Source organism: Giraffa tippelskirchi, chromosome 4 (assembly GCF_054371585.1).
Source record: "Giraffa tippelskirchi isolate mGirTip1 chromosome 4, T2T-mGirTip1v1.2.pri, whole genome shotgun sequence".
Classification (NCBI taxonomy): Eukaryota; Metazoa; Chordata; class Mammalia; order Artiodactyla; family Giraffidae; genus Giraffa; species Giraffa tippelskirchi.
In genome coordinates, this window is record NC_137278.1 from 13,317,284 (window position 1) to 13,330,533 (window position 13,250).

Here is a 13,250-nt window from a genome sequence, read left to right on the forward strand (position 1 = left end):
CCTGCCCCTCAAGTGGCATTCTTGGTCACAGGTGCCAGTGAGGGGGGCCTGGGTGGGAGAGGAGTGTGGTGGGTACCAGGGGCCGTGGACACTCAGGAGGCAGCCACTAGGAGATGTCCAGAAACTTCCAAGGCTGACTCCTCAGATGAGGCTGGAGATCTGAGCAAGCACGTGAGAGTGACTAGGGAAACTCTGGGTTACGATGCAAAGGGACTTCATGTGTATTCACGTCCTGGCAGGTCCGTTACAACTGGACACCTGCTCTGCGCCCAGCACTACGTTAGTCAGGGGGCCAAAGGTTAAATAGCATGGAGCTTCCTTTCAAGGGACTCACCCAGGGCTCACCTAATGGCAGTGTCGCTCTGCCTCCGAGGCAGGGCCAGAGACCCCAGCAAGGCCAGTCCGGGACACGTGCCACATCTATTCCTGGGTTTGTACGCCTCAAAGTGCCCCCAGAGAGGAAAGCAGAGTCAGAGATGACAGGACTTATGACTGGATGAATGGGGTGAGGGAAGCAGAGCCCAGGTGGCTCCCGGTGTCCTGGCGTGGCACCTGGGTGGAGGTGATGCCATTCCGAGAGGAAATGCAGGAGGGAAGCAGGCATCGGGGGCAAGAGCAATCCAGGTAGGGTCGTGGAGTTCCGGTGCACGAGGAACGTTCAAGTGGAGATGCTTCCTACGCATACGTAGGGCTAGGGGTGAGGAGGAACAGGTAGATGAATGCATGGGTTTGGGACTTCTCTGACGGTCCAGGGGTTAAGAATCCACCTTGCCGTTGATGTATGGCAGAAAGGAAACCAATATTGTAAAGCAATTATCCTTCAATTAAAAGTAAATACATTAAAAAAAAAATCTGCCTTCCAAAGCAGGGTTCAATCCCTGGTCAGGGAACTAAGATCTCACTGCCACTGAGCAACTAAGCCCACACGCTGCAACAGAAGGTTCTGTACTTCGCAAGTTAAGACCCGAGACAGCCAAATGAGTTAAAAAAAATGTCTTTTAAAGAAATGAATGGGTTAGTGTAAGGAAGGACATGGGACCACGGCTTTTGAAGACCAGACAGAAATTCTGCCTACTGGGTGGGGCAGGGATTTACAGGAGCATACACCAGGCAAAGAAAATAGCCCAAGAAAAGACATGGAGGTAGAAGAAAGTGGCACAAAATTTCAGAAAAGCTATCATTCCACTCAGCATAAGCACTGGCTGCCTCAGCAGGGTAGCTGTGGGTGGTGTGTCACAACTGAAGAGAGAGACTGCAGAAGTTACTGGATGGCAGGGAGAAGAGTTTGACCATAATTCAGCAGCCAATGAGGAGCCACTGAAGGTGTGGGGACAGAAGAATGAAAGGATAAAGGCTATGTTTCAGGTTGATCTGACCTAACAGCACAGGAAGGATTAAAACAGAGACCAGAAGAGAGGAAGAGAAGAGACAAGGATCATCACTCATTTGTTCATTCAACAAATGGTAACTTCCTCTCTGCAGAAGCAACCCTTTTCCATCTAATGCTAAGGGTTTCAACACCAAACCAGCTTTTGTTAACACTGCACAGAAAGAAAAAAAGTAAGTGGGTTCTACTAAACCTAACAGTATTATCAATAAATATAAATGAGTTTAAGTCATCTATTGAAAGGAGTCTTATACATACAGACAATAGAACATTTTTCAGCATTAAAAAAGAAAGCTATTCTGACACACGCTACATTATGCTAAGTGAAATAAGCTAGTCACAACAAGACAAATGCTGTGTGATTCCATTTATATGAGGTACTTAGTGCAGTTAAATTCACAGAGACAGAAAGTAAATGGTGGCTGCCAGCGGCTGGGAGAGGGAGGGATGGGAGCTGTTTAAGGGGCTGAGTTTCAGTTCTACAAGGTGAAGAGTTCTGGAAACTGGTTGCACAACCATGTGAAGGTACTTAACACTTGTTAACTCTATACTTAAAAATGGTTAAGATGGCAAATTTTATGCAACCTGTATTCTACTACAATGAAAAATAAAGACAAAAACTTAAAAGGAGTTTTAGAAGGGTTCATAGGACAAAATCTAACTCTATAAAAGACATACACCCAAGAACATTGATTTGAAAAGCCTAAAAATAAACGGATGGGAAAGATACACCAAGCAAATGTAAACAAAAAGAAGGCAAGGGCTGCGATTTTGATCTATGACAAGACAGAATTCAGACTCCTGGCACTGAATGAGATGAAGGTATGACTCACACTATCTCTACAGCAAACAACACACCAGCACTTTCATAGAGCAGAAATTACAGGAAATGAAGAGAGAAATAGAAATGCTAATAACAGGAGACTGAAACACACCACTTTCAGTCCAAATCTCATCCAAGGGTCAAAAAATAAGCAAAAATACAGAAAATGTAAACAATGTAATGTACAAAATATATTTTCCATATATATAGATATATATATCCATGTATAGTGTCCATTTCAAAACTTGTAACCCTCAAAATAGAGAATGTACCTGTTTACATACATCATGAAAACTGACCCTTATTAGGGCAGAAGAACTTGCAAAGCTTTGCCCAGTGGTTCCAATGGGATAAAGGATGTATTGATAGAACTTTGAAAACTAAAAAGCACCAAGGCAAATATTAGTTACTGATGCTCTCAATACTATTATTGTGGTTATTATCAGTATTCACTTCTGGATGGTCCTTCCACTCGCTCCCTGATTCTCCGATAGGTTCTAGAGGAGGAATAAATACGTAATCTTTACTGTCTCCATAAGAGCTACCATTTCTTCAATGTTGTCTGTGTGCCAGCCACCGGACTGTTTTGCACGCAGCCCTTTGCTAGAGTTTTCTAATCATTTTATGAAAGTGAGCTCTCTGCTTCCCTCATATCACCTTCAGGGCCCAGAAACTGCTGGGTGCATTCTGAGTCAGTACTTAATGAACACTTACAAACTGAAGTGCACAGATCAGGGGCCCACTTAAAAGTTAGATCTGAGTCTCAAAGTTCACTCCAGCACTTACTATTAATAGCTGTGTGACCTTGGGCAAGTTAAATACCCTTTCTGAACCTTGATTTTCTAACATGTAAACACAGACAGGAGTATTACCCACACCAACTAGAACTGTTCAGACATTTAAATGTAGTTAACAAACGTAAAGTGTTCAGCATGGTACCTGGTTTACAGTAGGGACTTAATAAATGGTAGTCTGAGGCTGACTAGGACCTCAAAAAGAGATCAACTTAGATGAGGGGTTATTTTTTCTCAAAATAAAAAAATAAATAGAAACATCTTCCAATGCAGTTGAAATTATTTTTTAAAATACCATGGGAGTGAGAATAAGTTATACTACATTCTTATTATGGAATACTGTAAGGCAATGAAAAAGGATGAATTTTCTTCTATGTGTTCACACATGGCTAGAGGGCCATATGTTGAATTAAAAAAAAAAAAAGTCAAGTTTCAAAACAGCAACAGAATGGTGCACATCCCTGTTTTTCAAAAAATTACACACACACACAGGGAAAGGTCTGGAAGTACATACATCTAATTATTAAAGGGAAGTATGCAATTTAGGATTTGTAAGAGATGTTTCTTTTTATTTTACCTTCCAGTTTCTTCTGTAATTTCCAACACACACACACCTACACAAGAAAGAAGACAAAATAAACAGATAAAGAAGTTCTCAAATTCTCTTTGGCCTGTATTTTTCATGGGACTTTTGAAAGCCATTGAACTGAATAGAGGACGTGGTTAATTTTTCTGGCAAGTGTAAGAATTTCCATACCTGGGTTTTCTTTGTGAACGAGAGACTGGAGGAGGGAGGATGAATTGCTTCAGCATCACTCACTCCTCAGCACATCCAAACAGGTAGTTTCCCTCTCGTCCCTGCCACCATGGCAGGCCTGACATGCAGAGTAGCAGAGAAACCCTTTGATAAATGTCAACCGAAATAGAGCAATCAGCTGAAAGCCATTTGCTGAGCCGTCTGACTGCCCTGGGCTCGAGGTTTTCCTTTATTCATTTATCATGATATACGGCTTTGGCCAACATACACACAGGAGAGAAATTGTTGACATGTGGAACCCAAGTACAGAAAATCTTTCATTTTCCCCCCCGTCTGTTCACCAAATAAGTTTTTGTTTATTTAAAGACTACAGAGGATTTGGCTGTTAAGAACCAAATGCCTTTGGAGTGGAGTTACAACATAATTTATCATTTCCTCTGTTTATTAAAAAATCCTGCATCTTTGAGAAGCACATTTGTAGGGAGTGGGGGATTTCGGCCACTCACGAAAGACTGCTGCAAAGCCCCTGCCATGTGGCTTACCCCCCAAAAAATATCTCCCTTGATTGCTATTTCTTTCCCTGTCCCTCCCTCTAGCTGACCTCTGACCGTGCGATGGCTACTCCAGGCTGGTGAATGTGGTTGGACTGAGGACAGGTAAGCGGGGCTTTCATCTTTGACCTAATTCTGACCTTGTCCCACTGGCTGTTGTGCAGCGTGCTCTGCCAGTACAAGCAGAGGGGGAAGCGCAACCTTTATCACCTCTCGCAGGGGACAGAGTCTGAGGGGAAACAAACAGCAGAGAGAATGTGGATGCTGCTTGGAAGGGAGGTAGCCGGGCCATGCTGCTGCCAGAAAGGGTGCCGTTCTAAAGGCAGACATCTGGCAGAACTGGAATAGACCTTCTACTTTCTGGCCAAGAGGCCACAGACAGCAACACAGTCCAGTGACCATGCACCTCTCAAAGACAGGGGCCGTGTCTCCCCCATCTTTGTAGTCCCAGCACGGAGCACAGTCCCTGGCACAAAGTGGGCGCTCCACTGTTTGTGAAGGCAACAGGATGCAGTAGGCAGAGCACAGGATTGAGATCAGGCCTCGCTGTGACGCCCAGGTCTGCTCGTTGATAGCTGTGTAATCCCACAGCTGAACCTCTCTGAGCTCTCCCCTCTCTGTAAAATGAGGCTGACAATGAATAATGAAACCCTCTAACACTTTGGGCAAGTTATCTAATATCATCATCTCTTAGTCTTCCTACTTGCAAAATGGAGATAATCTACATCTTTTGAGTTTACTGTGAGGATTAAAAAGATTACCTAGAATTGTTATGAATCTAGCTCATGACGGCTAGATTATGAATGAATGACGGAATAAATGAACTAACAAAGGGAAAAAAATTACTGGGGGGAGAACGTAACTTAACCTAGTACCCAAAGATGCGCCACAATAAACATCTTGTCCATCAGCAACAGGCAGGCCCTGGGGACAGAGATCTCATTACTGAGTAAATGGTGAGGACAGAGGCAAGAGTGAAAAATGACAGAAGAACTGTGTTCAGAGCACAAAGAAAGGAGAAGAGGCCAGCATTTGTTGAGCAGCTTCTATGTGCCATTCATTCACAACACACTGGATGCCTACCATGTTCCAGACATTATGCCGACTTCTAAGGAAACTAAAAATATACAGACTAATCATCAAAAAGAATAATTACGGTTCAGATAAAAGCAGTGGACAGTGCTAGCAGAGCCAGTAACAGGCATCCTAGGTTGGGGCAGGGGGAAAGGACATGCTATCCAAGCTGAGACCCAAGGGTGAACAGGACCGGCCAGGCAAGGAGTGGGAGGACGGTAAGGGAAAGAGCGAAAGCACTGTTCCGGATGCTTTACTCGCTGGTCCTCGGAGATCATGTATCCAGACCGATCCCATCGTTTCCTTTGTGCTTGTTATTCTTTCCAATTTATTTAGGTTTTGCTGTTTGGGGAAAATGGGCCTCTAGCAAAGGTATCCAACATGGGTGAAGGCTCACACTGGCTCAAATAGAGTTCAAAAGTGGGGACGGGGCCTGACTAATTGTCTGAAAAGGAGGCTCCTGAGATGAGGAGCAGACAGTGGCAAGCCTGCCAATGGTCCTGACAGCTTGGTGACGTCATGGTCACAACAAATGGCCCAAGTGAAGGCCTTCTGTCAGCAACAGAGCATCTCTGAGGACCATCCATGCCAGAAGGCCCAGAGCAGATACGGTGGTCAGGGAACAGGAGGAAGAGAATAAACAGTGTCCCACTGGAAGTCCGTCAGTCACAAGGACTGACAACTGCAGGTGACAACTTTCCGTGTGGATGGAATAGAGAAGTGCCGATTTGCCATCCATGGGATCCACTAGGAACTGGGCTCTGGGGCACTGCTGCCCCTGGTGGGTTTTCATCCAAGGAGTTCTTTGGTTTTCAAGGCCAGATGCCTGTCCAGCTCTGCAACTGTGTCATCGGCCATTTGGCTGATCTGCAGAAAAACAAAATGAGACAACCTGGTAACTGGGGCTGAGAAGGGGAGGGGGAGAAATGTTCTAGAACTATGAAGGTTATCTGGGAAATAATAATGGTGACAAAAGCTCATGTGAATTGCATCCCAGCCAGGCACTGAACCAAGAACTTTGTACACATACTCTTATTGACTCTAGACAGGAAGAAATAGACACCATGAGACAGTGTTATGTCCCCATTTCACAGATGAAGAAACTGATGCAGTTAAAATCATTTGTTCAGGATCCACAGCTGTAAAGTAGCAATGACAAGAATTTAATCCTGAGTAGTCTGACTGCACAGCCCCCAAATAGTTAACAATTGTAACAGTACAGAGAAGTCAGTCTAATCTGTCCCTTAATGAAACTCTAGAATTTCCTACACTTCAGATACTCTGCTATATAAGGCCCTCATACCAACTGACAAGGAGAAAATTAAGATCCCAATAAACAAGCAGAAGAAAAAAATCTTGAAAAAAGATGAAGTACATCTGGTTAACAAACATGGAAAATTCAATAGACACTGAAGAAATGCAAATTAAACCAAGATATAATTTAGTTATCACAGTTAACAAAATTTGATGTTGTGGTTTTTAATTATAATAGTCAATACCAGAGCTGTGGTGAAATGGATGAACTCACATATCATGGATAGGAATTCAAATTGATGCAAGTGTTCATATCATTTTTTAACCCCACACTCTCTCAACTGGGAAATTATCACATGAATAGAATCTGAGAAAATGTCCTTAAGTTCTATATGCAAAGATATTTATCAAAGCTTATAATCAAAAATAAGAAAACTTAAAATGATAGTATATGTAATTGAATACATATAGTCATTAAAAGGGTTAAGACTGTCTACTTCTCATGGAGAGGGTATAAATACAAATAACATTCCAGTATTCGGTTCTGACATGTCTGTTTTATAACAAGCATGGATTGCTTTTGTAATCAGAGAAAAAGAAATAATGTTTCAAGATATTATTTATAACATCATGGAAACATGCCCATGTTATCCTTGAATTCAAGAAAAAAGAACACAAAATGTGTATATACATAGTAGAAATGATCTCAAATATATTTAAAATATGCATATTTTTAAAAACTGGAAGAAAATGTGTCAAAATATTACTAGTGATTATCTTTTAGTGATGGGAAGACAGGAAATGTATTATTCATGTCAGTATCTGTCACATTCAGCATAAAACTTAGTCCATAGCAAGTGCTCAGGAAGTATTTCCTAAATAAATAATTATTAGTTTTCTGTGCTTTTCTGTATCCTCCACATTTTCTGTAGGAAACATAAACTCCCTCTAAGAAAGAAAAAAGAAACAATATAATTGAGTAAGTGTTGCAAGCCTCCAGCCCCATGTCTAAAAGAGACCTCAGGCAGGAAGCTTTCAAAGGGGCAGTGTGGTACCCAGTTCTGTGTGCTCAGCAGCATAGCGGCTGTTTGACATCTTTATTTGTAGACCACAGGCCTTGGCCAGGAACTGGGAAATAAATGCCCTGGAAAGGATAGCAACTAAAAAGGATTTGGAGCAATTGGTCCCAGGCAGGGAGACAGCCAGACTCTTGCCATAGCAACAGCTGCACATTTTGGAGGAGGGCAGAGCAAAGCTGCTGGGGCTGCTGGGCATTCGGAACAGGACCAGCTCAGAGCGGCTGCCTGGGATCTTCGCTCAGCTGGCACAAGCCCCTGAGAGGCTTCCTGTGCCCCCACCCCGAGCAGCCTCCTTGTGGGGGGTGTGGCGTGGTGCCCAGCAGCACTCCAGCACCCGCATGCTGGTAGCCTGAGACAGCCAGGAACGAGGGCTGCAAGCCTCCTCTGGAAAGATGGAGTCTGAGGACAGAGACTGGGACTGAGGGGAGGAAGGGTATCTGGAGGAACTGGCTGGTAACACGGTTCTGGCTTCAGTTCTCAGTGGGGCGACAGGGTGCCCGTCATTTCCCCACCCTGAGTCTCAGTTTCCTTATCTCTCCAATGGGGATATGAGTCCCTCCCTCAGAAAGGAATTGTGAGGGTTAAATAAGATCATGAATATGCAAGTATGTTTAAACTCGTTATTTGCTATGCAAATGTTGCTTGTGTTACTCTGATTTTCACTATCACTTTCTGACTTCTTTTTAAATTAATCAATTAATGAAAATATTTACTAACTCTCTGCCGTATTACAGGCACAGAGTGTCCTTGGGGACAGTCCATCTGCAAGTTCATCTCTTCCATCTTAAAATAACAATGATTAACAACAAGGATACAAAAAACAGCATCTATTTACTAACAGCCAAACACTGGGCTAAAAACTTTACTTCACATGCATTACTTCACATCATGTTCAAAATGTAGAAAATACTATTATTATCTCCCTTTGTTGTTGTTCAGCCGCTCAGTCATGTCCCATTCTTTGCAACCTGATGGAACTGCAGCACACCAGGCTTCCCTGTCCTTCACCACATCTCAAAACTTGCTCAAACTTATGTCCATTGAGTCAGTGATGCCATCCAACCATCTCGTCCACTGTTGCCCCCTTCTCCTCCTGCCTTTAATCTTTCCCAGCATCAGGCTCTTTTCCAATGAGTCGGCTCTTCACATCAGGTGGCCAAAGTGTTGTAGCTTCAGCATCAGTCCTTCTAATGAATATTCAGGACTGATTTCCTTTAGGATTGACTCGTTTGATCTCCTTTTAATATTATTTCATCTGATAGTTGCACAACAGTTCACACTAAGCAGAAGTGTTTTGTCCTCTGTGACTTCATTCAGATCCAACAACCTCACATACCTATACCATAAGGCAGGTGGGACACATATTATCCCCATTTTACAGAATAGTAGACCAAGGCATGGGATTTTAACTGACCTGCCCAAGATCACATAAAAAGTGAGTGATGTGACTGAGCCAAGAACTCACCCACCCTTGACTACCAGTCTGGTGCTGCTACTCCCCTTGGGGAGCCCATAGCACCTGGCCTAGCCCTTTTTCATTCAAAGGAGGCTGTGCTAGACTCATTAAAACCATCCATCCCAGCCCCACAGTCATAGTCACAAGGTTGGGACAGAAGCAGGATGGACAAATAGGACAAATGACTACTGAAGACCAGCCAGCACACTAGCTGCTTTTAAGTATGCTGTGTCCTTTGGTCCTCTTGCCAAGTCCTGTGAGACAGGCATTACTGCTCCCCCTTTACAGATGAAGAAACAGAGGCTCAGAAAGGTGAAGCCATTTGCTGACCTTTAAAGCTGAGACATGAAAGAGCTAGAATTTGAACTCAGGCCAAGGCCAGTCTCCATAGCAAGAGCTCCTTCTATTACAACACGCTGCCTCATGAAGACGATAACATCATCAATGCCATCACTGTCATGGTCATGACTGTCATCATCAACGTTGGCTCCTTATACGTTCAGGAAAATGGAAGGCAGAGATGGAAAAGGGGGAAGGTAAGAGCACACCGTACACCCATGGGGCAGACCTGGGTAGCACAGCTCAGAACGCCCACAGTGCCACGGGGTGTGTCTCCCGCCCACTGCCTCACTCTGCGCAGCCTACCTGCCTGCCGGCCCGCACAGTCAGCTAGGAGCCCTTCACCCCACTAGCACCCAGCCTCACTTCAGAACGGCTCTGTTTCTCAGAAAAAGGGAGCAGTGAAAGGATCTTGGCTAGATTTACTGGTGGTTTCTGCCAAGTGCTTTAATGTTCAGCAGACCCACTTGTAGCAAACTGAAGCAAAGGTGAAACAGCAGGCTGGCAGATGTCAAGAGTCCCAAGTGGGCAGACCCTGGTCCTTTTTCAGCAGAGCTGGCCTGGGATGGGGGTTGGGAAGGCTGTGGGGAAGAGGTAGGGGTCAGACATGACTACGTGGAGAGAACATACCACTGAACCCGTTTATTCTTGTATACCAAAGATGAAACACTTTTATAATATAGTTTTTTTAAAAAAAAAATCTGACCTCAAAAGAATTTTGGAAAAAATTAAAAAAAAAAAAATTTCACAAAGAATAAAATTACAATTGTTCATAATCCAAGTGACCACCATTAATATTTTGAAGTAAATAAGCTGCCAACCTTTTCACATACATGAAACTTATAATAAGTGTTTTGCATCCTACCTTAAAAAAAACTTTACTGTGGCTGTAAAGGGTTTTATGTCTATATATAGAGTCCAGTGAATGGATGTAAAACAAGCTATTTTCCTACTATCAGAAATTTAGAGTTTTCAGGGGGTTTTTTGTTTTTTTTTTCCAGCTGCAACACGTGGCATGTGTGATCCCCAACCAGGGATGGAACCTGTGTCCCCTGTAGTGGAGGCATGGAGCCCTAACCACTGGACCGCCAGGGAATTCTCCCTAGTTTTCTATTATACATAATACATCAATGGACAACTCTGTAGATAAGATTCTTGATAACTTATTTTGGATAAATCCCTAAGTTGATAAATCAGAAATGTATAGGTATATTATCCTCTAGAAAGGTTTATGGATTTATAGAAAGAATAAATCTTTTCTGTGGAATGCAGAAGTAAAAGCAATACTTCCAAGGTAAGCAACACTTTAAGTTCACATCAAAAATGCTAGGTTCAAATGTCAAGGATTAGAAACGGTCAAGAATTTTTAAAATGCACATATTCTAAACACCCTGCAAGTGATTCAGACAGTACAAACCAAGAATCTTAAAAATATGCATTTTCTTTGTGCTGTAATTCCACACATGAGACTTTATCCTAGGGAAGTCATCTCAACAAAGATCTAAGTATAAAAACATTCACTGCAACCTTATTTATAATAACAAAAAAGTTTAAACAAACTAAATGTCCAAAAAGAGGGCTTATGAAAGTGAATTACGGTATAACCACAAGATGGACTATTTTGCAACCATCAGAGTGTGGCTGTTTACAAAGAGTTTTTTAAGAAGAAGAAAATGCTAATAATCTTAATGGTAAACAGAAAATAAAAAACCAGACAGAAAGTTATTTGATCACATTAAAAACTATGTAGTTAAGTTCCCAAGTTTCCCTGGCAGTCCACAGGTTAAGACTCTGCATTGCCAATGTAGGGGGTGTGGGTTTGATCCCTGGTCAGGGAATTAAGATATCACATGCTGCCCAGCATGGTCAAAAAACTGAAAAATAGATACAATAAATAAAGGATATATTAATAAGTAAACTACCAAATATTTTTTTAAAACTAAGTAGTTAAAAAGGGGGGAAAAGGAGAAATATCCCCAAATCCAGGACTATAGGGTGAATTTTCCCCATTTTTAAAGTCTTCTGAATTCTCTACATTTTCTACAATGAACCTACACTGCTTTGGTAATCAGAAACAAAATTAAAAATAATTTTAAAAAGCTTTTTGATAAAGCAGCAATCAGTTCCTGCCTTATTTAAAAAAATAATAAATAACAACAATAAAAAAGCACACACAAAACTCCAGATTGATGCCTTCTATTGGGGAAAAAAGAACAAAATGAAGTGTGTGCATGGCTGTCTCCTGAATATTTTCTTACCCAAACTTTTAACCATATGACAATAATTAAAGTTATTAACAACAATGGTAAGAGCTAATATTTAAGTGATAGTATCTTAAATAATAAAGGTTATTGCACTGGATGTATCATGTAACACTATATATAGTATGACCTTTTTTCTTGTAATATTACATATATGTTTACAGAGATAACCTGAAGGCCTACACCAAAAATGTGAGGGGAGGGCAAAAGGGTTAAAGGGGGGATCAGTGTGTATGGTGATGGATGGAAACTAAACTTCTGGTGAACATACTGTAGTGTATACAGAAGTTGAAAAAGAATGTTGTAGAATAATGTATACATGAAACGTACAGTGTTATAAATTAACGTTACTTGAATAATTTTTTTTTTTAAGTACAAGTAAAGAAAACATTTTAAAAAAAGCAAGTGCTGGTTATGTGATCGTTCTTCCTTTTCCAAGGAGCCTGGGCTCTGGTCCCTGAGGCAGAGGCCCAGACTTGCTGAGAAAGTGCCTGAAGGGCATCAGAGGTTACAGGCTCACCACCAGAAAGCATGGAAAAGGCCAAGCGTCTGCTAGAGCGATGAAATCCCCTGGGAGATGGACAAGGAGCTGGCCCAGCTGGACTCTTACAAGGTCTAGTGAGTGCTCAGAAAAGGCCAGGCCAGTCTACAAATCTCTTTGAGCTAATGCAGGGAAAGAGGAGGCCACAGAGAAGGCAGGAAGGGAGCCCTAAGGGGCTCAGTGTCAGACACTCTCATGGTGCTTCTAGCATCCCCAGCGTATCCCTTCACAACAAGAATTCCAAATGCCTTTTCACAGAAGAAACAGACTCCAAGAAGTCAAGTAACTTGCCCAAGGTCACATGACATCAAGTATAGAACAACCTCTTTCTAACCCAAGTGCCATTATAGGGGTACACTGCCATGCTTCTGGGTCACTACCTTTTCTGTTTTTCCTTGACTGGGGAGCGTTTCAAAAATACACATTCCTAAGCAGACCTACTGAATCAGAAAATGTAGGAGGAGGGCCAAACATTCATCTAAAATTCTTCCCTGAGTAACTGTTGTGCCTGGTCTATGACTAGCATTCTGTTAGTCTAAGAGGAAGAAATAGCCAATTTAGGGGAGAAGGAAATGGCAACCCACTCCAGTATTCTTGCCTGGAGAATCCCAGGGACGGCGGAGCCTGGTGGGCTGCCGTCTATGGGGTCGCACAGAGTCAGACACGACTGAAGCGACTTAGCAGCAGCAGCATGACCCCCTAACAACTCTCCTGGCCTCCCCATCTTGCCTCTTTATGCCCTATCCTGCCCACACTACTGTTCAATCTTCATAACATAATGCTTTTATCGTGGATGATGGACGCTTTGGGAAAGCCCTTTTATAACGTTTATAAGCTAAATATTCTGTCTACTCAATACCGGTAAATTCATCTTTCTTTCTTTTTTTAAATCTTTCTGTCTTAATTACACGGGTACCATGCAAGTTCAGGCCAT

General features: G+C 42.4%; 1 protein-coding gene across 8 annotated transcripts in view; it reads right to left on the reverse strand.

Annotated features, from left to right (window-relative positions):
- Positions 1-3,545: 3,545 nt before the first annotated feature.
- MRRF (mitochondrial ribosome recycling factor) overlaps positions 3,546-13,250 on the reverse strand; it is a 56,137-nt gene continuing 46,432 nt past the window's right edge. For 5 of the 8 annotated variants that reach the window (XM_081588752.1, XM_081588753.1, XM_081588751.1 and 2 more), the window contains one exon: positions 3,950-6,253. In XM_081588752.1, coding sequence (XP_081444878.1) covers positions 6,176-6,253 — 78 coding nt within the window. In that variant the 3' untranslated portion in view covers positions 3,950-6,175. Of the gene's footprint in view, positions 6,279-13,250 lie in introns of all 8 variants that reach the window. The other 3 variants (XR_014081854.1, XR_014081855.1, XM_081588747.1) reach the window with 2 other exon arrangements.